This window comes from Pholis gunnellus (assembly GCF_910591455.1).
Source record: "Pholis gunnellus genome assembly, chromosome: 5".
Classification (NCBI taxonomy): Eukaryota; Metazoa; Chordata; class Actinopteri; order Perciformes; family Pholidae; genus Pholis; species Pholis gunnellus.
This window is the reverse complement of record NC_136531.1, coordinates 20,175,129-20,202,485: the sequence shown is the minus strand read 5'-3', so window position 1 is coordinate 20,202,485 and position 27,357 is coordinate 20,175,129. Positions and strand designations below refer to the sequence as shown.

The following is a 27,357-nucleotide window of genomic DNA, read 5'->3' as shown; positions in this document are numbered from 1 at the left end:
GATTAGTTGTGATCGCTTGACTGCATTCATATTCTATATACGATAGAAAACCATATGATTCGGTGCCATAGACCAAATACCAAGTGATAATATGGGCGAACATGCATCTGGACTAACTTTTTAGAGTGCGAGAGAGCTGCAGATTAGTCTCTCATAAAATAAAGAATCTTGGAAAATAAATCAGATTATCAGGATATGAACTCTTTTCAAACTAAATACCAATTAACTCCTATTGTTATTCTTTTTTATGACTTTGTGAAAGTCTAGACTAAATAGCCACGAGCAACGTGAGATCTTCTGCATTAATTAAAAGAAACTCTGTAACAATAACAAACAAATCACCATTTCACATTCTAGCTCTAAGGATTTGCCGAATAAAAAATGAATAAAAAATGATGCTCCTCTCACCCAAACTATCTCCCAGGCTTCCATCCTGTCCGTCCTCCCCAAAGCTGTTGACCCTGTTATGCTGTGACAGGCCTGGGTGGTGGCCCCCTGGGTGGCCCATCGGAGTCCTAATGGAGCTACTCATGTCTTCCACCCCTCCAGGCTCCGGCCCATCCAAAGTAGGAGACTGGACAGCCCTGTGGGGGGGCATGGGGCCAATGAAGAAGGACGCGTTGTGGCTACCACCAGTGTAGGCAGGGCTGAGCTGTTGCTGCTGCTGACTCGGTGGGGCCATCCCTGGGTGTTGAGGCTGGCTGACCCGATAAGGAAGCCTGGAGACTGGATACTGTGGGGGGAAGGCTCTTCCACTGGCAGGATGTGGAGGGAAAGCTGGGTTGGGTGGTGCCAGGTGGTAGTTGAGGGGTCTTTGGGCAGCTGAGGGATCTTTTCGATGGAGCAGCGCATTGGGAAATCCAACAAGCCCGTCTGGCTGTGAGTCTAGACTTCGGCCTGTGTCTAAATCTCCCTGGAGCAAAAAAATAAACCCCATGAGCAAAGACGTGGAGCTCTACATCAAAAAATAGATACGTTGCTTAAGGTTAATTAAACGCAGAAATGTCAAAAACTTGCCTGTTTTTCCTTCATGTCGGTGGTTTTCCTCTCTGGTGTCTGAAGGCGGCTCTGTTCTGACTTTGGACATCCTTCTAATTTACCTAAGAAGTCAAAACCAGAAAATAAAAACTTATTAAAATATGCTCGGCCACTTCTTTCTTTATATTTGATGGAATACAATTACAGCAGTTTGTGATTTTGGCTGGTTGAGGCACACCATTTCTGATGGGGTCTGCCTGTAGCTCCTTGTCAGGGCTGGGCTGGCCCATTCCTAGATGAGTGGGGTGGGCCACTCCACTGTAAGGGATGGGGGAGCCTCGATTCTGGGCCTGCAACAGATTAAAGTTGTAGGCCATGGCTGCCGGGTGGTTCATGATGCGCGGGTCCACAGGGAATCGATTCTGGTAACCTGGCCAAGGCAGCTGAGGAAATACAAACACAGATTAAGACACCGTGACAGAAGAGAGGGAGGTAAACACACACTGTGGATTATGGAGAGCACATTACCCTTAATGACAATAACAAACAGCAACACATGAAACCAAATAGCTAAATTGTTTCACATGTAACATACATCTTACAGACATGAACTACATAATAACAGAGAACTAATCTACAATAAGCCTCAATGCATTTGGGTAATATGACTGAAAGAAATGGTGACGAAATATTTTTACTGTGGAATACTATTATTGAGAATTACTACACAGAAGAGGAGCTTTTAAACATTTTTAGATTGTTCTTTGATATATTATCTTAAACAATGCAAGTTGTGTTACACATTACACTAGGTGACAAATATAGCTCTTTATTCCCACAGAAAGTACAGTACACCAACCAATACTAGATCTGAAGAAAACAGTGCTAACATGACTATATATTGATTATCTTGCCCGTCATATTGTTATGAGCAAAATATGATATCCTCCCCTTGTTAAATAAATGTAATCTTTGACAAAATATGCACATATTTTACACATTTTCTTTGCGGATCTTACATATTTTTCTTTTCTACAAAACAAAAAGCTATTTGATCAAATCCTTTGTAGTAGTCAAAGTATACGACTTTGTATTGCACACTGGCTAAATATACAATCTGACGTATGTATCCGGCAGTTTGTTACCAGAAGCAGGAAACTTACCGGCAGGGGCATGGACATGACCATGTTGCCACCGTACACAGCTGGGACGTAGAGGATGCTGGCGCCTGTATGAGGATCTATCCTCTGAACAGGACTGGGTGACTTGCCCATGCCAGCTGGCGTGCCACCCAAGGGTGGTGTGAATGCCCGAATAGGGTTTCCCATCAACACAGCTGGGTTGGGTTGGACTGCAATGAGAGAAGACGGCATAGTAATACAAGTAAATGCAAATGGTTCCTAATCTAAATGTGAAAACACATCGATAGCAGGCAACACAGTAAGCTCAAGGCATATCTAGCTATTCATAGCGTGGAAAAAAATATGAGGTAACAACTTCTCTGACTTTATCAGAGAGGACGACGACCTATGAATAGTCGACGCCCAAACTGCATTCAAAAGGAAGAATTGATTTGTGCAGATTTCATTTGATTTGTTTCAGTTTAGGCTGACAATCTGCAGCAGCTGAAACAAACCGATTGTCTTCCCGTAGTCAGCGTCGCATTAACAACTCCTTGCTGTGTTGTTCAAGGCTGCATCGCACTGATGGCTTCAATAGCCTCAGGCCGTCATGCATCCATCTGCGCTGCTGCATTAGACTGGCTCATTTCAAGCTGTTGTGATGTGTGCTCATTTGTGTTCAGAGAGACAACAAAAGAAACAAAAAGGAAACTCTTCCACTGTTGCTCTGTTGTAAGACCCAACCATAGAAATAAAAATATAGCGATAAGGAGAAAAATGCTATGTGGAGGAAATGTATTTCTATTATGTACACCGTAGTCAATTTCAACTGTTTTTTACTACTACAAGAACACTGAGTTTTTGATGGCAGTGTTTATCAATAGTACCGTAGTAATATACTTTTAAGTCTCAAATTTCACCTGCATTAGATTCCTTTTCCTTTATCTACATGCAGTCAAGTGAACATTCTGAGCCTACGTGAGCTACGAGCTTTGAATACTTAGATAATCAACAGGGATAAACTCACCATATCCTTCAGGTGGAAGGTGCTCCGTGTGGTTTGCATGTTTGCCCTGTAGGAAAAAAACAAATCATTAGAAAGTCACAAAGCAAGACTTCATAGAGGCCAAATGGAGAAGAAAAGAGTAAATAAACGATTGTGGTAACTTTGAATCAATAAACAGTAGGAACTGGTTATACAGCTGTAGCAGTTTGGTCCCCGTGACAATCCCACATCTGTCAAAGCCGCTACAGGATCAACACCTCATCATTGATGGGGCAGGAATCAAGGCCAGCAGCGCACAGCTAAATGATTCCATGATATTAATGTGTGATACAGACATCTTCTGCTCTCATAGAACAGGCTACAGTAAAGCTGGTGGTTTTCTTGAAGAGAGGCAGTTTGTAGTTACACAAAATTAAATATGAATTTAGCAGAATCACAGCTGGATTTTTTCAGGTTGTGTAATAGTAGATTTAAAAAAATCTTTTGTTGCACTGTCCCTATAAAGTTACCTTTGGGACTTCATGGAGAAAGAAGATTTAGCCAAGAATCTGAAGATCAAAAGTTCCCAAAGTCCACTTTATTGATTCGACAGGGTGACATGCAAACCCTGCAAAAAGGGACTGAGTTGTTGTCTACATGCTGTACTGTAACGTACTTTCCCTGTTACGCTATCTCAGATGATCTCTTTACTGTCCTGTAGTACGGCCTGCCAGTATTTTTAACTATGTCCAAAGCTTACGCACAAAGACGCATGCTGACTCCAAATATAGTATAGACAGATCACCAACTGTGTTGTATGCCTATCCTTCTCAGTGACCGCTTCACTAATAAACCACTGATGTATTTAAGAGATTATTTAAAGCACTTTTATGGAAGAGCCATAATTAAAGGATTTTATCAACGACAAAAAAATCCCCTAAAAACACCAAATCCACTGAATCAATACATGCAATTAACAGCCGCATCCTGATACAGCTTATCCAAAAAGTATCAAACACACACCACTGCATTTGCTATGGTCACTATGGTGACTGCATTGTGACTGTTTTTCAAGCTACAACAAGTCAACACGTCTGCAAAGAAAGATCTTTTCCCCTCGCCATTCTCTTTCTCTAGGGGGCTTCACAACACAGCTCCATCTACTATACATGTGTACACAGAGAGATTGAACCGACAGCTGATCAGTGGTGACACACGTGTACAATTACTCATGTGGGGGGCGTGCTCACAGACACACACGAATGCAAAACACTGGGCTCACTTGAGATCTCCACATGTCTGAGTGTAGGTGGACCATATCTCATCTATTAGTAATCATTAAAGGAAAGAATACACAACAATCTACTTTGAGCTCCGTCAGTGGCTGGTTTTGTCGTACGCAGTGTCTCCAGGTTGACTGTGGTGTTAACAGATAGTTCTTGACAGAGAGCGTGCTTTGAGGGGGAAATTAATGACACGGGATCCACTCTGTTGCTATGCGGATATTATATAAAGCGGATTGTTTTTTACATTTCAGGGAAGGAACGCCAGCCATAATAAATTACAATACAATCACACAGTTACAACTATTCCCTGAAAATTCATGACAGCATCTAAACAAAAACAAACAAAAACAGGAGTAACTTCTTGTAGCTATGCTGTAATGTGTTCCTGGTATTTTGCAAACTCTCTACAAACCCAGCCAGAGTTTAAAGGTAAAGTCCATTTGTTGACAAAATGAGGCCAATTCTGCAAATTAGACGTTTAGAGATACAACTGCGAATATAGTAAATGAGTTGAACAGTGGCAAAGCCCAGAAACAATCTTGCTCAACATTCGTCTCATAAGATACATTTTCCGTGGAGAGCAGCTGAGAGTAAAAGGCCCTGCTGACTGGATCTAGGTTCAGCAGTAACAGTTTGGTTCTTAATAACACACCGTCAGTGATATGAGATGTGTACTGTGCTGGGCAATCAATGGCAAGAGGTTGAAGAGATACGAGAACGATTGCAAAGGAGAGACACACAAAAGAATACTGTATATGCCAAGAGGAAGTCACACAGGTCTGACTTGATACCAAACATTTCATTTGTTCCTGACAACACCTCAAGTATCACTTCTTATTTCCAAATACTGATAGAATTGTAATACTTTTAAATTATCATCCTCCAATCAAAACGACTAAAGCTGAAATTACAAAAAAGCTTTTTAATGTCAGACATTTTTTTTTTTTTTTTACCACAAGTGTCACAGTCTTGCATACTTGCATCAAAACACCATCTGTGTCTGAAAATAGCACTTCACAATATGAAGTCAACTAAAGCATATATTTCTGGTAATCTGGATGCCACACAGTGACCATGTTGCACGCTTTCTGAACTCTGATTAAATTAATGTCTTACAAGTAATTGAAAGTACATATTGTATAGTCCCTATAATCCCTATGTATTACTCTTTTACTCTCTGCCTTTGGATACCAAGTTATGAATATGTATCTGTCTCTACAAATTGATTTATGAACCATTTATTTTATCCTCACGTTTACCCTGTAAACACTACAATAGTTTGGACAAATTAACCTGATTATCTGGAATTTTATAATACTCACAATGTAAGGTATCAGTGCAATACTGATCAGCAGCGGCACATGTGAAAAAGTTGCCTTGACGCAGCTACATTTAACTCTACAACAATAGAAACTATTGGCAAGACACTGTTAAAAGTTACCTAATTAATCTATTATTAAATGACATTTGCAAGGATTATTTTGGCTGTACATCTCAGTAGGTGCTTCCACCGTGTACAGAGCTACCAAGAATGGTCTGACCTTTAAATTAGCAACATGCTGGATATGCTCAAGGAAACAATATATTACATACTGCATAGTGACAGCACCATGTCTGTGTGGTTGTGCGCCACATAGTACGACTGTGGAGGGTGTGTGTGTGTGTGTGTGTGTGTGTGTGTGTGTGTGTGCGCTGCTGCGGAGCTGTGGCTCATTAGGCCCAGTGGGAGATGGCAGCAGGTTGACAGCTGTGTGCATTTCGTTAACCTTTACCACAGGGCAGACAGGGAGGACAGACAGACTCGCAAAGACATTTCAATCCAAGCTAAACAATCAGAACAACACATCCTTACACCTAACCTGCGATGGTAACTTTATATCCGTGTTGTTTTTCTGGGGCCAAAATGAATGACCGCCAAGTTATAATTGTGGTGAAAAATAAATATATCTAATAAACATTTTTGATAGATATGTTCTTTGTGCCTGCACATGTAGTGCTTTTATCCTTTTTCCAAAGCAAGAGGCACTCAATTTATTCTGGATAATTTGTTTACTATTTTCAACCAACCGCAAAGTGGTTACCCAACACATTATATTAACATAAAAACCCTGCAACATGTGGGCTTGTCAAAACATCATCTGTCCCCACCTGATTTTATTTAATTTCTGCCTCACTGCTCTGTTTTCCTTCTCTCTTTTTATTCCTTCCCTACATGTGCCAACTCAAAATTGTCATTTTCAGTATTGACAGAAGGAAAATAGCGGACACGTATCCAGTAACGTCATTGTTTGACTAAATCTATTTATATATATATATGTTTTTATTAAAAAAAAATGTCTACAGTTTGGTGTCTGGATTTTGAATGCCCATATTGAAAGTAGACACAATAGAAGAGATAGATGGAAACAATTATTCATTCAACTGTGCCTCATCCGAAACACCTCACCTTTGGGGGTGACTGCTGCTGCTGCTGCTGCTGCTGTGGACCCTGCTTGTTGGAGGCGGGCTGTGCATGCTGAGGATGAGGATGATGGTGGGGGTGAAGGACCTGCGATGAAGAGTGGTGCCCTTGCAGTGGCCTGAGGGCGCGGGGAATGAACTCTGGGGCCAATGGGTTGAGGACGTAGGTCTTCTTGAGCTCCAGGGCCTCCAGCTGGGACTTGATCTGCTCAAAGGTGATGCCGTGGAGGCTGGAGTTTTCGTGGCAGATGGAGATAAAGTGCTCCCAGAATTTTCTGGAAAGGCGCAAAAAAGAAGGAAACAACAGATGGAGATTATATTTTTTTATATTCTCCATTATTTCTCCTTGTTTGGATTGAGTGTTTCATGGATCAGCTCATTGATTTTGTTTCACTGCTGGCAGTGGAACAAATTACTACTTGAGGGCTGAATATGAACGTCTGTCAAACAAACATGGAAAATGCATGCGTAAAGCAGTGGTTAGAGGAGAGGGAACATGAGGAAAAGGAAAATGAGCAAAACGATGAAGCACACCAAAGGGAAAGAAAAGGAAAACTAGGAGGCAAACAGCAGTGGCAGGAACGCAAGAATGAAAAGAACAAATAGTGAATAATCTCTCAGTATACGGTCATGCCAATGAGCAGTCCGTTGCAGTATTAAAAGGTGTAGAAAGAAAAGTTCCATTATTTACCTGCAGCGCCCAACAGAGCACAGTGCAATGGGGTCTCCCACAACTGCAACCAGGGACTGGGCTCTGGTGATGGCCGTGTTGAGTAGCTTGTAGTTGGAGAGGAATCCATAGTCGAGGTCCTCTGTCGAGTCCTCAACTAGCTGCTCTTTACGTTTGATGGCCGTCTGCTTGTGTTTGCAGGTGTGCCGCGTCCGCACCGTGCTGAGGAACAGCACCCGGAACTGTTTACCTGCAAACATGTTTTTTATTATTATTATTATAGTTTCTAAGTACTCTGAAAACAGCGAGGTAAAACATATTATTAGAAGAAGCAAAGACCGTCGATTTCACTCAATTAGAAACACAAAAGAGATGGAAGCTAGCTCAAGGTTGACCACATTTGAAGCACATTATTCCCGTACTCAGAAATATGAATGAAAATGATGAGGAACCTTATTTTCTCCATAAAGCCAATTGTGTTGTAAGGTCAAGTGTTGCTACAAATAAAGGAGCCTTTGACAGAACACAAACAAACAACTACATGCGTGTCAAATTCAAGTTTAAGCACTAACCACAGTCGGGTTTTCTTGCGTGTGTGTGTTCACATGTTTCATGTGTGATTAATGAGGAAGTTAATGACCTGTGGAAAGCAGCTGGATGCAATACAAGTGGGAACTGCATGAGACTGAAGCAGACGAGAGATTGGGGGAAGAAACTAACTCATATCATCCTTATGGACGATATGAAGGGTAATATGAAAACTGATAACTGCAGAGGGATGTATAGAGATTTGTCTTTAAGGCAATGTAGCTTGAATTGTAAGTATCATTTTGACTGAAGGTGGACAATGACATCATCTCACACACAGAAATATGTCAGACAAGCGTCATGGAGAACGAGGCAGTTGGGGATTTAAACGTTGGCATTTCTTCGTCTGTAACTATTTTTTTTATTGCTTTCTTCCAGTTTACAATTTCCCATTCTTTGAATAATGTCAACACACCATCACATGAAAAGATTAAACCAAATGTGCATGCAGGACACCAACAAGGCAATTTAAATCTCAAAATATTCATGAACTGGTACATTGATGTAGCACCAGTTTCGGTGTGTGAGCCAGTAACTATAACTGTAGCTGCATGATGGTCAATATTTCTTCCTCACCTTGGACATTGAGCACTCTTTCCACGCTGATCTCGTGCATTCTCTTCTTTCGGAGCTCCGCGCGAATGCGGAACACCTGGTCAGCGTACGGCGACACCACTCCAATGCTGCTGTCGTCCAGCTTACCCCAGGACACCGGCCACTTCTTCTTCAACTCTTCTACCCGCTCCACAATCTCAAATACCTGCGGAGATGGAGGAACATGAGCGAAGGAGGCAACAACAAGGCTCAATTCCATGCTCCCTTCACACACTGATGACTGCGACACAAAACAAACTGTGGGAAGTCAGAGACTAAGAGAAAGACAACAGTGGGGGATCACACCTGCTGTTTCAAATTAATTCTATACTTAACAGAGTTGAATTGACAATTGTTTTATCATCATAAGCTTCACTGTACAGGTGATTATGATTTTACTTCCAATTCAATATATTGTGTATTAGTTTTAAGATTTGCTTTGATATTATTTATTAAAGCAGGAGTTGTTGCTTTGAATCCCTGTTGTTCTTTTGTAATATAAGCAGTTTAATTCCTGTTTAAAGAATTGGCTCCCAGAGGCTATAAACCGTCATGGAAATATTGTCCTCCACTTGAAGCTCATCAGAGACACTTGCGCAGGACTCTCAACCGGACATGCGCACCGCATTCTGATTTAGCAAGATTATGATAATGTCGTCAATGGCTTGACACGGGTGCTGTATCAGAGAGACGGAAGGTAATTCATTTGGCATTGCTGACAGTTTGGGAGAAAAATGAAGAAGCGGCCGTGATTTAGTTGGCTGGAACTTGTCAGTAAAGGGTCAAGGGTCAGACACAGCCAATGACCACCAACAAGTCTGCAGAGGAACCAATCAAAGGCCGGGACTGTCAGTGAATCAGGCATCATGGGTGTCAAATGTTGCTCCTAATTACGTTTATGGGTTTCATCTTCAATTAGGATTAAAAGACAGTGGGTGTGACGAGGCGAAATAAACGGTGCTGATCATTCTGCTTTGGACTTCAGTCAACCAAACTCAAATTAATAATCTAAATTAAATGACACGTCGTCATCATCAAAATCCTGAATTATTCATCAAACTGTGCATTATGCACCCATACAAGCACAGAGACAAAAGTAACATGGACTGACTACAATGGAGCCTAAATAATACAACGTGTTCTCAGGCGGATACAACTGAAAAAAAAAACAGATATCAAATTCTAAGTGTGAGAGAAAAAGGAGGCGCAACCAGCGTACATGGCAGCCTCGGTCCGATGATGAATTAATGACATAATTACCAGTGAAGTGTTAGTTTTAATATTTTATCATCAGAATTTGAGCATTTTCATGAAGTTAATTCTCCTCACAGCCCAAATAGTGAAGCTTTTGTTTTTTCAGAGTAGCTATAATAGCACACATGTCACAATCAATGAATACAAACTGAATCAACATGCTTCATCAATCACACTGATTAACGTCATATTGGTCTCGTTTTTAAGCTTTGATAGCCTTTCCTTACTCAGAGGAAGGGAGCAGAGCTATTTGGTTTCCTAGTTTAGTTCTAAACTTCAGTATTTTAGGAATGCAGTGGAAATAAGAATCATTAGTTCTGTGGGACAGGACAGGAAAATGCTGCATGAAAGCAACGAGTGCTACACAAATTGAAGATATTGGTGTTATCGAGTGAAAGCAGTTGTTCCTTTCAAAAGTGAATTTTCTATTCATTCATTTACCCATTTCAAAATGTAACATTTACTATCAAGCAAGAGGAGTACATATTAACACAAACGCGTACTTGATAGATCTCATAATGACTCTTAATAACATTCAGCCAAAATAATTGATATGCAAACACCATCAGAACAACTACACCAGTTCCAACTTCCATACCTCTGCATTGTTGTAGTAGGCAGTGCTGTTCTTCTCCTGGACATCTTCTCCTCTGGCTGTGAAGAAGGTCAGAGGGTAGAAGTCCTTATGGGAGGGCTGCTTCCCACTCGCCATCAACTTGCCATCATAAAATAATTCTGACGTGTAGCTGTCGGAAGAGGAGGTGAGAGAAAGAGAAGCAAAAAAGGAAAGCAAATAGAGGGGAATATTAGAATGGAGCATGTTGGTAATTCTTAGATTATCATTAACTTCTGATAGATATCCTTGCACCATCATATCATCATTCTTTCTGCTAAGACCACAACTATTAAGATGGAGAACATGTTTGCAGCTTGTAAGCCTTTATTAGCGTCTACTTAGATTTCAAAATATAGAAAAATCTGAACATTTTTACATAATGACTCCTCTTTCCTATCAACTCATGTCTGTCGATTCCTCACCTATGTTCCCACTTTCCCTCCTGACCCGTTCCTCCCTCCCACCCCCCTCTTCTCTCGAGTGTCTCAGCCTCTCCCTCCCACAGTTTCGACACTAGGCGGTGTCGAGGGCTCACACCTACCTGATGATAGCTTCGTGAGAGCGGTAGTTCTCGCACAGGAGGATGCGACAAGGGTATTCGGAAGGGTAGTGCTCATACAGCCTGTCCAGCAGTGACACATGCAGGTTACGCTCACGCGCAAATTCGCTGTACACAAATGGACTGAGCTGAAGGACACAAAATGGAGAAAGAGAGCGAGACAAAAAGTTAGTTTCAAAGCATGAGAAAGTTATCTTACCATTCTCTCACATCATTTCTTTTACTTTCGATTTAATACACTGAATACATTCCAAGTTTAAAATAGAGGTGTCAAACCACGTACCACACAAGCTTTAGTCACACCTTTCCTTCACAGCTTTTACACCACAGTTCATCAGGTGGCTTCGTGATAACGTGTTTCACCTCTGGTTGAAGCTAATCACATGAAAGCCCATGTGTTGCTCGACAGCGCTCGAGTCATTTTGTAAAGTAGCTTGGCGAGTCAGGTCTACAAGAATATCTTGTGTTGGCAATCTCATGTATGCTTCCAAAATCATTTGAAGTAAATGTCCCCGGTATGTCAGCTGCTTTGACAGGATGTATTATACAGAACGCATCCCCCTTCTTCAACGTGTTTACAGTCTAATATGCGCAATCTTCACAGTTTCCAACAAGAATGCACAGTTTGGTTCCCCCGGGCACCCTTGTTCCTATTCGCTAGGTAGGATATTCCAAATGTTAACTTAAAATGTAATTACGTTGAGGGCCATTCTTGTTTTGAGGAACTGAGCGAGTTGTCTGTCCCACTGTAGATTGGAACCTCTTCCATCTGGTGTGTATGCCATTAAACAAACAGACCATGAGTCGCAGTGATTATAGTGGAATTTACTCGCAGCGAATTCACAGCAGTTTGAGAACATGCCAAATTCAAATTTGTTTGGAGTATATATGCAGCAGCCAGTCTTGGTTACAGACCTGCTCCAATATGGCACTGCTTTCCAGCCAAGACAGCACAGCATTGGACTGTTTGATACCAAACCACAGGTGGCGTTTTATACCTAATCTCTTGTTATAGCAATAAATCAAATGAGTGAATAAATCAGTTCTTCAACCAATACCCAAACAGTCTTAACATCTTCCGTGTGTATTGAGCTAGATTTGTCCCCATCATCCTGATGTGCTTTAACTCAAATGAGGTTACACGTTTGCAAAACTGAACACGATCACACAAACAAGACTGCAATTTATCTTTCATTGGAATCTTAATTTAAGCCTGAAAGTGAGAGGCTCTTCTAGCTTTACTGAGGCCCCACACAGTCAATAAGAAAGCAAACAATCAATAGAGGCCTTCGCCTTCATTGACTATTGTCTGCTCTCCCACTGATGAATAATGGAGGTAAACTGTTAAAGTGAGAGCAGAGACAGGAGAGAGAAACACAAAGGGCCACATCCGTCCTTGGACCTACGAAGCAATTATATAGGATGGAAAGGTGGAAGAAGATGGCCGTGAGACAAAGGGACAGCTGGATACACAGGCGGATGTTGTCTTTTAAATCCACTTTTCTTTGCTCTAACAAATAGCAGAGAGAGAGATCAAGTAATTAGAGCAGCTACTGCACAGTGGACTCCTGCCTTGTCTTCCTCTGCTGCCTACTGGTAATCCTGTGCTTCTGTCCAAAACCAGGAGAGGAGGAAATAAGGGTTTAATTCTTTGCGTTTGGCTTATAAAGCTCGACTGATGCGAGTTCATATTTGAGTCATCTGTGGCTGAAGTGGTCTCCAGAACCTCAGCTCTCCATTGGCTGCTGTCTGTTCTTTTGTAGTAGGCAAGCGTGGAGTCTAATCCATCGCAAAATACAAATGGAGTCATTACCTCTACATGACGTCTCAGCTACGATCTGCGCCTGTATTGCATCCCTCCTTCCAAATATTTTAAAATACAAAGAAAGGTATTTAATCATCTGAGAGAATGAACCCAAGACCCTTTGATGTGCATGAACATATATTTAGTAATTAGTGAATAAGTGCTTGATTTTTTTCCCCCCACTGGAGAAACTCTTTGTCGTTACCTGCATATGGTCTCCAGCCAGCACGATGCGGGTGTTCTTGCTAGCTAGAGCAAAAGGCATGATGGTTTCACACTCCATGGCCTGGGCCGCTTCATCCAAAAGGATATGAGAGAACAACCCTGCCAAAACAGACAACACACCAGCATAACTTTAGTACTGTTGTTGATGCTAAACATAAACAGAGCACACTCGTTTCACACCCGAGAATCCTGATAAGGAAAATAGAAAAAAAAAAAAAAAACAGGGGTGTGTGTGTGTGTGTGTGTCAAAATGAAGATGACCAACATTGGCACATTAACAAACAATCCTTTTATTCACCAGGAGCATTCAAAGTTTGTAACTGTGTCATCCTCTGAGTCACTTTTTCTTCCCTTTCTTTTAACCGGCCCTGCAAACCGAAGGCAGGGTTTTGTGGACGTTTGAAAGGGATTGAACAGTAGCCCTCCCCCGATTTAAAAAGCTCAAACGGTGCTCTGCAATGTGAGGAGGGGGGGGGATGAAACAGCATGGCAAATGAGTGCTGGAGCAGGGAGGCTGAATAACAACCAGCGAAAACAGCCTCTGAAGCCCGAGCAGACTTTCTACAGGAAAGTATATGCAGATATGAAATGCGACGGCAGAAAATAACAAAATAAACTCGGCGACTGTCAGAAAGTAAACAAACAGAAACACAGGCTGGCAAGAAAAGCGGGGAAGCAAATTGATCTGAGGCAACATTCACTCCTTTGTATCGGCCTTTGAACAAATGCCTGCAAAACGTATCGATTTCTTTCTTTCTTCCTCCAACTATAAAGCCTCAAACCAGTGTTCTCTCTGAACTGTGTGCACCTCAGTGAAGCATTGTTCCCACCTGTGGTGCTGATAAAAAGGCATTCACTTTTTTTCCTTTTACAATTACTTTTGCATTTGCAGAATATTTATCGATTTAAGCATATGAAGTGATGCACCAAACAAAGTAATCAAAGGAGATCAAACCAGACTAAAAACATGGAATGAAGCATTGCTCGAATTCCCTCCTTTTCCATCACGTGTCCCTAATAGAATGATTTGGTAGACACTGACAGAGGTCACACTGATTCCAAAAGGTGGGATGTACACTACCGTTCAAATGTTTGGGGTTACTTAGAAAAGTCCTTATTTCTCAAAGAAAAGCACTGTTTCTTTCAATGAAGATAACATTAAATTAATCAGAAATACATACTATACATTGTTAATGTGGTTAATGACTATTCTAGGTGGAAACGTCTGGTTTTAATGAAATATCTACATAGGTGTATCTGGAGCATCACATTTGTGGGTTCGATTATACTCTCAACATGGCCAGAAAAAGAGAACTTTCATGTGAAACTCGCCAGTCTATTCTTGTTCTTAGAAATGAAGCTATTCCATGCGAGAAATTGCGAAGAAACTGAAAATTGACACAAAATTGTCTGGGTGACCCCAAACTTTTGAACGGTAGTGTAATATGCATGGAATGATGCACATGAATAATCTCTGGATAATATGCACATACTTAAAATGACGTGCTTGAGTAATCTCTGAATTGTTCACATACAAGCTGCACAGTTGGGGAGAGAAATTCATTCGTGGAAATGTCATTGTTTTTATCACTGCATGGAAAATGACTCAACAACGCAGCCAACGGGACATGAAATCATGCATGTGTGCTTCCCTCATATCACATAGTTTATTATTGAGGCCATGCACTTTTGTTAATCTTGTCTATAGCTTGTAGTCCCTGCTGCATCCTGCCCACATGCTCTTTTACTTCGATCCACATGAATACGCAACATTACAAATGGAAATGTTTCCCCATGCAGAGATGTGAAGACAAGGAGGGAAGAGACGGTCTTAATGAGAGCCACGTTGACAAGAGAGCCGGTCATGAAGGAACACGGGACAGTTTCACCTGGGACAGAGCTGCCCGCCCTCTGAACTACAGATCCAAATTACATTTCTGTAGCTGCTATTTTTCAATAAGCTAATAATGGTGTTTGAATTTTCAAACGGTAGTAAAAGAAAGAAAGGAGGAAGGGATAATAAGCAGAGGGGGAGAGAGATCAGAGGCCCAGTGCTGCACAAGACGACAGTTTAATATTGAATGGCGGTTGCTTCACCTCACATCCCCAGTCTCTCACATTCTACCTTTCACTGTCTCGTTCTACCCTTTTCACACTTTTAAAAGTGACTTGCAAGAGCTGTGAAAGAGATAACTCCAGTAAAGATCGGGTTTAAAAGTTGTTTTTGCAATTATTTTTGTGAGAATTTGACATTGTTCTTGGATGTGTTTTGGTCCCTGACACACAATGTGAACCCAATAGAAGCCAACTTCCTTTTGGATAACAACATTCCCGTATTGACCACAGTGTGAGGTACAACCATAAACCTTTATTTACAAGGCTGCAAGATCCAGCAGCATCCAGACAAATCAATATTAGACTGCACATCTGCTAAAAAGGGGAAATACAGCTCATTTACAGTTTTCCCTTTTAAGAGTGATTTCTTTGACAAAATGTACTTATCAGAGATAATAATTACATTGAATTAGCCAGCAAACAGCCTTCTACGATGAATGGACGCAGATCAAGAATTAATGTTTAAAGTTGTTCTTTTTCAGGGGCTAACGTAGCTGAAGACGTCTACGAGTGCACCTATAGGCAGTCAACCTAAGTGTGTATTTAAATATAGAAGTGCACCCACATAACATGAGCAGGGCATAACATGTGTGGGTCTAACTCCTGAAGGTGGAACTAGTCTTAGAGGCACACCAAACCATAGATTTCTTGGGGCATCTGTGTGTTTGGGGTGGGAGATTTGTTATTGCTACTTAGTAGACTCGCTGGCTGCCAATTGCCTCGTTTCCCGACGATTTTCATCACCGTGGAACACGAGGAGCGCTGGCGAGCTGGAGAGGGGCTAATGATGTACAATACATTAGACACAGGCAGATGGTGTTCCCAAGCAACAGACAAAGCCCCCCCTGCTGACACATCAGAGTCAGTTATTAGCCCGCAATGACAAACTGGTTGTTTTCCATGTCTTTTACACAACTTAAATTTGTACAGTTTCTCTGCTGCTGCCAACACTGGATATGAGCCAGTGGGGATGACCAAAGAACATGAGACGGAATTACATTTACATATTTCCATAAATATAGTTTCACATAATGCAGTGTATCATAGACTAATACTAAAACACTACCTTGTTCACCTTTTGCGGAGACTACTTTTATGTGCCGACTGAATCCTAATGGTCATTTTTGAGGCTATCCTTGTGTTTGACTGTATTATAATCGAGGGATTGTAATATTTCGTCCACCTGTTAGTCTGTGCTCATTCTTCACACGTTCTCTGAACAATGTGAATGGTGTTTGTCAGCTTTCCCAGGAAACCCCCCTCAGGAAAGGTTTAGCCTGCCACTACACTCGAGAGGACTACATATCTTGTCATACGACTCACCGGGCTCCAAGTCAAGCTGGCAGAGGTATTGGGAGGTGCTGAGGGTGACCACCACCACGCGGTGCCTGAGGATGTCCTCCCTTGTGGGCATCTGGAAATTGATGTGCGTGTTGGAGATGAGACAGTACTGCTGGACCACCGGGTGCACCGTCTTCACCCAGCGGTTCCTGAAGTATACCCTTGAGAGAGAGAGAGACAAATAGGAGAATTGTCAGAAGAGAGAGAAACGACCGAAGGAGGACCACTTCATCAGTCTGATGTCCACATTCAGATCCTGTTTTGGTTTATAAACCTGCGATGTGAATGAAGTGAACAGTGAGCGTGACTTTTGATTCACATACATCGTTAAATAAATTCTATCCATATTGTGTGAAAGAGTCTTGCATGATGCGACCAGTTCCCTTAACTTGCTTTATCGAACAATTTAAAGATTCAGGTTAGGGGATGCAACCCGACTAACTGAGTCTGCAAATGAACTCCCAAAGCAACAAAGTTGTTTCAGGACCGGCAACAAATAATTTGTCAGACCTAATCTGGCATCCTTTATGCCTTTGTTTCACTTCACACAGGGCAAACTTAGTGTTGATATGGGAAGAACAAATCATCAGGGCTCAAATTTTAACTGTGCCTAATTGTGCAATTTTAAGATGGAGTCTTCCCTCAAGGAGGGAAGAGAAAAGATACTATGCATGACTGCAAAGTACAGAAAGGAAGGCAAGCCCTCTCCTCCTTGTGATGTCGGTCAGTCCCTTTCCACACTAGGGTCCTACATATATTCATACGGGGTCTTAATTCTTGACTGAGCCCACTCATCCAGAAGTAGACAAGGGGGAGCTAAGAGAAGAGGTTGCTACAGTGATTAAGGGGCAATTGACACTGGAATCTACAGAAATCAGACAACCTACTCATGTTGATTGCCTATTGTCCCGGGGTTTAACAAAAACAGCGGCCTAGTTAGGCCCTGGCATGTCAAGGCAGACACTGTTTTTCTGTCATTTGTGACCTCTGAGGTTGCTGGAATGGTATTAGAATCACTGATGCGGTGTAAGGAAGTTGTGTGTATCCGTGAGTGTGTTTGTTTGTTGCCTTCAGGTGGAGTTTGAAGTGCAGGAGAGTTCGTAGAGTCTCAAAAGTTAGCAAATATCTGTCTGTCACAGTTGCGGCCCAAAAGCTATCTCTGTTTAATATGGATGTATTATTGGGACTGCAGGCTTTCCAACAATGTTAATCTAGTTGATGTATGAGTGATAGTCATACAGAAGCTCTCCGGCTAGGATGGTCTCCTCCGACAGAAAAGAAACAGACACTGAATACAAAGGATCCAATTTAACTGAACTGGAGTTTATGTTAAGTACAGGCAATTTAAAAGGCAAGCCATTGTTTTTCTTATTTAAAAAAATGGTAGTAAATATGTTATCGAAACTAATTCACTCTGTAAGAAGCCACCATTACATACCAGAGCATTTATATACAAGGTCAAGGGTTTTAAATGGCTCCCAGTAGACAAGCTAGGACTGCTCTAAGTCACGAATGTGGTCAACTACAAGACAAAAGTGTGCTTTGGGCGGCTGTAGACCTTAAATATACATGTGTTGGAGGTAAGTTTGGTTAACGCCTTTACAGTGTATACAATCGAAAGGGCCTCTCAAAATCTGAATGAAGTGCAGCCTGCAAATAGGATATATAAATGCAAACAGACTATATTAAAATATACCTTTAAAAGCACCATGTTTGCTTTAAGACACCATGGCACTTTTAAACTAATGTTCACACATACACAATGCACACAAAGCATGTTTTTCTGCCCGTAGCAGTCAAGTCTTCTTTAAGCAAGTGTGCTTCCATACCTGAGAGGTCTGGCATGCGCGTTGCCTGCTTCGACGTAAGGATGAAGGTAGTCCTTAATGTAAAGGTCGGCTGCACTGTTGGAGTGTGTGCAGATCAGGACCCTGTAGAGACAGAAGACAAACGATGTCAGAGGAAACGCATGGTACACAGTTTCTGAGAAACTCAGTGGAAGAAATCTCAAAAGCATGGCACATAAAGCCGAAACTATCTGCTTAATTAGAATTCCACATTAACATTTTTGTCGCTATTTAAGAGAGAAATAACCCTTCAACCTGCTTTTATGCGCTGGTTCCCTTTAATTTGTAGGACTGTCATGAAAAGTAATTTTTTTCCCCAATGTCAAGCTGTCGTCAATGTCTGTGTTAAGAGACAACGCATCCATCATCCCATCAATGCAATTTATTATTTCAAAAGCTTGGAGTCAGAGGTTAATCTCTAATTGGACTGATCAAAACGTGTTTACACAAAATGCCTTGTAGCGTGTAGATTCAGAGCAAGTACCTTTAAGCTTTACAGCGTGTACAGTTAGTTCAAATTGAGCTTTGCAAAACTGCCTTTTATATAGTTACCCATTCAAACGGTGGTGAAACATCACAGCGAGCGACAGCTATGCATTTAACATGTCCAATAACACACATTAGCTACACCCGACTACGATCCGTACGTCTTCATCATTTTAACAGTATGAAGAGCAGTCAGCACAAGTCCAGAGGGGTCACTTCCCCCTGTCTCGACTTTTAAAATATATATAATTCATCCTAAAGATAGAATAGTAAGTGCATTCAAAGTGAGATGAGGAATGAATATTACATTGCTACACAGGTTTTCCTTTTACATTACATATATACAACCCTGTCTCCCTTATTCGAACAGAAAATGTGAACTTTTGTTCCGGGGACACTGTCCGAGTTATTGCATTCATTTTTCATTAAGGCCGGGGCGCTACGCGTGTTCTTGTGCTGTATTGCTTCGCTTCAAACACAAGAAACTGCAGGACTTCCTGTGGGTGTCTGCACACAGCGAGGGAGCTAACTAATGAGGACAAATGATAATCGAAGGAAATCTTGCGATGTCTTATCGGTACACAACACTGTGTGGCAAATTGAAGTGATACAACGGGATTGACCGGATTGTGGTTTGTGGGAAAAAGCATTCCGGGCCAGGAAAGATGATCAAACTAACCGTGTGCACCCATCACAAATGACACAAATTCATCCAAATGGCCAGCACTCTTTGTCCTTGAGTGGTGACACACGCACACTACAGAGTACATACGCCAACACAGTACAAAACACACACACACACACACACATACACACACTACACAGCTTTGTAACTTCAGTCAGTGTTTTCTGGAATGTTTAATGTCAAACCCAAGGCTGTCACTGCCCTGGAGTTAGAAACTGAGGTCACTGCACAGCCAAGCCCGATCACACCCTCTGACTGACCTCCCTTGGCACCTGAAGCTGTAATGACTGATGCCAATTTTAATGGCGACACAAACACACACCTGCTCACATCTACATTCCTCTTTCCGTCCCTAAAAACACTCGATAGCACCCACTATTTCACAGCGGCTGATAGCGGTCTACTCCAAAGAGGGAGGCTTGTGACGTCCAGGTTGTTGATTCATTCTCAAGATGGTTAATCAAAAGAAAAAGAAAATCAGTAATATTTAAAATATGCACTGTTGAAGTGTTCTATATTCTACTGAGGTGTAATTTTAGGATACACTCAATACTATAAACAACTCCCAGTATAACACATTAATAAATCCTAACTTTATGATATTATAAAGGACTTATTTTTAGCTACTCTCGATAATCTCAATAAACTGGCAATTGAGAGTAGATTGATGAGTTCATGAGAAATATTTTTTTCAATTACCGTGAAGCCCAAAATGACCACAATATGTGTGGGATTTGACAGGTTTGTTGATCAATACCAAAGACTGAAAATTGACTTCACATGTAGCGAGTTTCCCGGCACTTAAACTGACACCCATTAACATGCCGGGACACTGCGGATGTCTTTCCATCTCAACACCAAACACCTTTCAAGTGCTGAAAGGAAAGAGGACAGGGCTCCCAGCTATCAGGGCCAACATTCAGGGCCAACATGTCTGAAGAACAAACACTCATTTTCAAATGCAAATCACAAAGAGGTGGCATTAGAAAGGGACACATGACTGTGTTGTCCAAAATAAAACACACCCTGGTTAAAAGACCTTTGTCACAACACAGGTAGGCCGATATACGTTGTCACATTTTGGTAAAAAATAAAGCAGATGAAAAGATATGATGGAAGAAATTAGAGAGAATGGGGGCTTAAGGAAGGTAAACAATTGTAAAGGATGTGCAAATATCCCACTGGTGGCCAACAGAGGTAAAATATGATGTAACAAATGTTGAAAAAGGGGAACAAGTAAAAACATAAACAAACCTGCTGGTGTCCTGGCGCAGGATGTGCTTGACAGCCTGTGCCAGCGTGAAGGTCTTGCCGGTGCCGTAGGGTCCAATGAGGAGGATCGGGGGCAGGGGAATAGTGACGGGTGTGGTGATCGCCAGGATGGCCTCTTTCTGCTTGGCATTCAGACGGGGGTCCAGCTGCTCGTCCCACTGCCTGAGGGAGTACGGGGAAAATATTAGAGAAATCAACTTTTAATGAACTTACTCATTTATGTATTTTGTCAAAGTAGCCGTTTTCAAGCATTTAGATAAAATATTGCCTCATGAACAAGTAATAGCTCTGAACATGAGACAGAAAGAAACGTTCTGCTAATCTAATTAACCTCAGTGGGACAGAGATGAGGTGAGAACAATTCTTGCACTTAATGACAGGAAATGTATGCAGTCTGAAGTAACATTTTCCTGCATGGAGTCATGTGTGAATGGGATCAGGGGATCAATATTCAAGGATATCCTTACAAGACTTCTTACTATTTCGCAATCCATTTGAATATTAAATAGATAATACAAGAATATTTGCACTTCGATTCAGAGGGCTACGGTGTGATTATGAAACGATTATCGATTCATCAAAATGTTTCGATACATGATTTATTTTTTCTCACTGTGACTTTGTTATTTTGAAACACTGCTTATTTGTAATGATTCATAATAAAAGAACAAATGAATTTACTTCCATTATCTTGTGTTATTACAATATTATTAACAAATAGAAGAGATGTGTCAACTGGAGGGTTACATTTCCCTGCATTGCAAAGAGAACCAACAGGAAAATAAATAACATTGGGCATGCAGCAGCACCCTCGTAGTAAAAACACATAACTCAGCATGTTCTGAGTCATTTGACATAAAAAGCTGCTTTTATTCACAAATAAATAATATAGACTCCTCTTCAAACAAATCCCCTTGTTGTAGGCAATGAGCATTCAGCTGTCGTACAAAAATAATGCTTTCTCTGAAACATGTGGTTAAACTATACATACAGTGATAAAGTGCGCGGCGACGATCACACTAGATTCTGTGGCAACGGTTACGACCATCCTCCCTGCTTTCCTCAGTGACTCTATGACTTTAGCTTTGGTTGTAGAATGAGAGTATCGCTGTGTCCGTAAAAAATGTTGAGATGGATGTTGTATCTCGTTTCCAGAGTGTGCAACATAGCAAGAAAGCTCAGATTCTCAGGGGTGCAAACCCATAGCAAAAGAAATGTGCAATGTATTTCGTGATTCGCTTCGCCCTTCTCTAGTTGGGGCGGAAGAACGTTGAGAACGTAAACAAGACGCAGGGGCAGCGGTAAGGAACAGACAGCCCGGTGTCACAGACTCATAACGCTGAGAATTGAGTTTTAATGTTCCTATTTTGGAGATTTCTGGATCGCGTTATAATCGTTCAAGAGAGAATCGTGATGCATTTAAGAATCAATTTTGTCACCCCACTACTAGTAGCCTGTCATCAGTGTATGACTGGGTGTGAATGGATGAATGACATGTAGTGTAAAAGCACTTTTTGTGGTCCGAAGACTCGTACTAAGTACAAGTTCATTTACCATTTAACAAAATTCCACTTTTGTTTTTATCAACACACATCCTTCACATGAATGTGCAACAGGCATGGCTACCTTACTACCACACAAATAAAAAAGTGGCAGCACAGAACAGCATATTAACTAATACACAGAGGTGGGTGGATGTGTTTCAAACCATACAGATGGGTAGAAGAAAGGGATGCACATACATGATGTAATGCACATACTCTTGATAGTGTGAAAGTATCATGCATGTAGCACACGTATCCTAGCATCTCCGTCCTCATTACGAAGACTGCATCCTCTGAAGTTGTGAATCCACCAACAGCAATTGATTGAGCTCCAACTGAGACATAGTTGGGGGGGGGGGGGCGGGCTGGGAGATATCTCAGTGTTCAAGAGTGTGTGTGTGTTTATAACAGGTGGATGGATGAGATCAAAGGGTGCTGTCAGGAGTGACGAAAAAACCTCAACTCTTTCATTCCGACTTTACTTTCTCCACAAATGCAATCGAGGGTGAAATAAGCAGATCAACCTTCTCCGTACTCGAGGTTAATTTACTGCGTTTTGGCATCCAAACTAAAAATAAAAAGGACATAAAGCTGATAGATGTGGTGGAAACCTCTGTCTTAACACTTAATTCTCAATCAATGAGTGGAGTGAGAGGCATAGTAGCTCATCTACTACACTAGTTCAACCACATCGGGCTTATTATTATTGCTTAAGTTATTGAATAAAGTGTGAGTGATCATTTGAATGCAACTGTGAATCTATTTACACATTAAACACATTTAAAATTAAAATGAATTTGGTTACCATCACGCTATAACACACTCGCTAAATCTAAGAATTTAAGAAGGTCAAAACAAGGTAGTGGGTATAATTATAAATGGCTGTTTGATGCCCATCTTGGCATCAGCTTTTTATACAAAAAGGTACAAGTAAAACTTTTAATCATAACACAAAATGACCATTAAAATGTTAATGTTGTATTCTAGTAAGGTGCAACCTCAAACCACAAAACCAAAATGCAATGCTTTTATTCACTATCGGGTTTTGTATATTTGTGGTTAGAGTGCAAAAGTGTGTATTTATATTAAAACATACAGCAGGGTGTATCTCTTTCTGAACACTGCTGTTATAACTCAAAACAACCCCGATAAAGAAACTGAAAACGATGCGCTTTAACTTCAGCTAAATTCACTCCGTTGTTCACATTTAATGAAACACCCACACTTATCCAAAATCCAATTAAAACAAATCATATCATCATATTTTGGAGACTAGATAAGCAGCAGATACACTATTCATCTGCAACAGGAAAGAAGGTTCCCTCTTCCATACAGCAACATGAAACCATCTGTTATGTGTGTTTGACCTTTTTTACAGTAAAGTATCAGAGTTCCCATTGAATCAATAGAGTGAGACACAGGAGGTGAAAACCATAATCAGAATAAAACATTGATGGCTGCCATCAACGTAAATCTTACTTTTGGACGTGGAATACACACCTGTTGGGGCTCCAGGGGATGGTGGGGACCATTCCAATGTCAGGAAAAAGGATGGCATTATCTTTGATGCGATCCAGAGCATAATGCATCTCACAGAGTGGCAGTCTGTTCAGCTGGAACTGGAGCTCCACCTGACGCAGAAACAACACCGAGAGCTTACCAAGCAGTCAGAGCAACCCTGGTTTAACTATAGATTTTATATATATCTATATATATATATAGATATATATATACACACACACACACACACACACACATCTACAGGGCAGGGATACTATGTTATAAGCAATACAAAGTAATCCAATCAAATACAATAGCCCAGAAACAAAAGCTTTTTGTTAGGGTTGTATCATTTTGGATAAAATGTTTGGTTTAACTTGAGCTCATGAGTCTCGTCCTTCCAATTAAATCAAGCTTGATTACTTTTTTAAAACCAACCAATCAAGAGCTAAATCAAGATTTGATCTTTAAGATGTCTCTAGAACTTGATCGTCCACCTACAGCAAAATTAATTGTGTAGACAAGAGTTAAAAAGACCAGTAACGGGGACTGGGAGACAGGGCAGGACAGTAACACCTGCAACACCCCTACAAAAGGGCCGATTGCACAATGTTGTTTATTTTGACCCTGATGTTTTGGGGAGCCTTGGTTGCTTACACTTCTATTCAATCCCTTTGCTTCTTCCAGTTCTATCATGTAATCACTAAGATTTGGTTTCTACTGCTGGACGGCCTTGTCATCATGCAAACTGAGACACAATCCTAACAAGTATCCCGTAAAGTATGCAATGCCTTTGGGATAGGAGTGTGGAAATTAGAAGAACGAGATATAAGGAAAGACAAAGCAAGAAAGTGAAATAAACAACGAATTCAGGAGCAGGAAAGTCGGAGATATGCGATAGCGAGAGGAGCGTGAAAGATCAAGGCTGTGTGAAATATTCTAAGAACCCACAGAGCTAGGGAAATGAAATTGTATCATGTACGCAGGCACAAGCAGCGTATCCAGGAGAATAAGAAGATGCTCTCAGTGATAGGATGCGGGTTGTTATGATGAATGTTAACACAAACGGCTCGCTTCATCTGCCGATGTTCAGGCAAGAGGAGCGATAAATATCAAGCTGGGCCTGCTGAAGGTAGAGACGTTCAATAAAGGGATATGCCTTCAGAACAGAGCGGTCTACTTCATACCTGTAGTTCTCTGTCAGGCAGTAGCCCGAGCTCATCACAGCAGTTCTTGCAGATCCTTAGGAAGATGTAGTCCTTGGTCTTCTCCTCGATCACAGCCTCGTAAACACGCTCTTTGACCCCGGGAGGCGGATGGCTGCTGTGACCTTCACGGCCAAATGGCAACACCAGGACTGAATTCACCTTGGTCATCACCAGCCGGCCAGCCAATGTGTCCTGAGGTAACAAATTAAAAAAAAAAAACACTGTTCAGAAGAGGTAGCTAGCCGGCACCTTTGAGCCACCAATAAGTAGTTACACTAGTAAAGAGAGAAAAGGCAGAAATCAATGTTGTTTATTGCAAGTCTATTGCTGTTGACTATTCAACCAATCCAGTTACCTCAGAAAGTGTTTCAGTGAGTTTGAAGCGTGCAAAGAGCTGTCCATTCTGGGCATACTTGGCTCCAACAGAGATGCCGGTCAGCATGAAGCTGGTGACGAGCTGGAGATTCACTTTGATGTTGAACCTGGGCGGGGGAGGGGGAGGGGGAGGGGGCAGGGACGGGGGACATGGACATTTGGTTATGCTGTTTCAGACCTCTAGCTTATAAATCAATGTAACAAATGATAGTCACGATAACGTTTTGTGGTACGTTATTGACGAACTATTACAAATATTACAATATGTTCTCTTGTGACCGAGTCACTTGTTTATCGTTGCTTTACTGCAGACATTTTAACCCTGGAACTGTTCATTCATTTTCTCTTAAGAGACGCTGGTCTGGACTCATCTGATGACCTGTCAGTGCATCACAGTGGCGGGGGACTTTTTTCGAATGGATAAAGAGTAGTTGATGATATTAGCCATGCTGAGTGTTACCAGCCCCCTACCAACCCCCTACTGAAAGAGTATCAGAACAGGTTTCTCTCACACACGTGCATCATGCATGCCTCGGGCATTTGAGCCTTCTGAGCTTCGATTCACCACAGCGGCCCCATAATAACCTGAATACCATTCACTGATATCGGCAGCACGCACATGAAACAATCAGTTAGACACTGGTATGTGATGATAGAGTGGTGATAATGAGACTCTGAAAACAGAGGCAAAACCTGCACAAGCACGTTTTCACAAGGTCTGAAGGCAAATATAGCTCAAATGAGTTGAGGAAAAATACTTATCTGCTGTAATAAAGTACTTAGAAACACAAGGTCTCCTAAATAACACTTTGCCAGTAAGGAACCTAAAAAGCAGTTACATTATTTGTATATGTCACAGAGCCTAAATATGCCCACATGGAGTGGAAGATTGGTGTATTTTGGGGTTCTTTCAGTCCCAGATTGTATTAGATTGCCTCTCTGGTCTCTGTCTGTCGGATTTGAAGTGATGAAATAGGAAGCAACACTGGTGGTAAGCTCCGATGAATGATTGACATACGCAGACAAGTTAACACATTGTGTGTACGCATTTGCAAACCAGTGGTGTTACTCAACCAGCGGGTCTTTTGAGGTTTCTTGTTGTGGTTCGGCATCAGAGTGAGAAACATTTAGACAAAAGCAGACAGCGACACACTCGATGATGCGTTCAGGCTCCGTTCAGTGAAAATGAGTATTGGGCAAAGGTCAATTATAACGTTATCATGATGTGTTTACATGTAATCTCGTAAAACGTAGTGTTGGTGAGAAACTTGAATAAATCCAGTTGTTTGAAGGAAACGTTTTCACAACATAAATAGATATTAGAGATGAACTTTACACTCGCTCTAAGCAGCTTATGATACATCATTAAAACTACTAATGACAAGATTTGTTTTTATCAATGAAAATACAATCTTTTATTTACTAATCATTTGAATTGTTTGCCTTCATGAAAAAAACACTAAATGAATTTAACAAAGCAAGAGGATAACATGTAGCATTGTTGATGGTTTACAGACATCAGAGCGGTTGAATTGATGTTTGGGACGGTGGCAAACAAAGAAGGAGCTTTGTAGACCAGCTGCTATAATTAAACAACATCTGACATTGTGGATCATCAATGATCTGCAATTAGTACCAGCGGCGAACAAAACATGATCAGGGATCTATAAAAGTTATATTTGCTCCCTTTTTTCTTTTGTGCCGATCAGATTTTCGATCTGATCCGTGGGTTTCATGACCCGTTGCAGCACTACACTTGACCTACTGATACATGACTCTTATCAAGTAAGAAATACATCTGATGAAATAAATCTAATGTGAGATTATTCAGAGAGATGTTGTAA

The 27,357-nt window shown here is 41.3% G+C and overlaps 1 protein-coding gene across 2 annotated transcripts in view; it reads right to left on the bottom strand.

Moving 5' to 3' along the window:
• Nucleotides 1–27,357, bottom strand: part of helz (helicase with zinc finger) — a 47,376-nt gene that overhangs the window by 6,619 nt on the left and 13,400 nt on the right. For both annotated transcript variants that reach the window (XM_079159457.1, XM_079159456.1), the window contains 17 exons: nt 25,494–25,620; nt 25,118–25,330; nt 23,931–24,061; nt 20,869–21,048; nt 18,426–18,527; nt 16,579–16,757; nt 13,121–13,239; nt 11,094–11,239; nt 10,535–10,682; nt 8,665–8,848; nt 7,522–7,750; nt 6,817–7,105; nt 3,127–3,172; nt 2,142–2,329; nt 1,217–1,421; nt 1,014–1,100; nt 409–909 (listed from right to left, as the gene is read on the bottom strand). In XM_079159457.1, the coding sequence (XP_079015583.1) occupies nt 409–909; nt 1,014–1,100; nt 1,217–1,421; nt 2,142–2,329; nt 3,127–3,172; nt 6,817–7,105; nt 7,522–7,750; nt 8,665–8,848; nt 10,535–10,682; nt 11,094–11,239; nt 13,121–13,239; nt 16,579–16,757; nt 18,426–18,527; nt 20,869–21,048; nt 23,931–24,061; nt 25,118–25,330; nt 25,494–25,620 (3,074 nt within the window). The remainder of the gene's footprint in view (nt 1–408; nt 910–1,013; nt 1,101–1,216; nt 1,422–2,141; nt 2,330–3,126; nt 3,173–6,816; nt 7,106–7,521; nt 7,751–8,664; nt 8,849–10,534; nt 10,683–11,093; nt 11,240–13,120; nt 13,240–16,578; nt 16,758–18,425; nt 18,528–20,868; nt 21,049–23,930; nt 24,062–25,117; nt 25,331–25,493; nt 25,621–27,357) is intronic.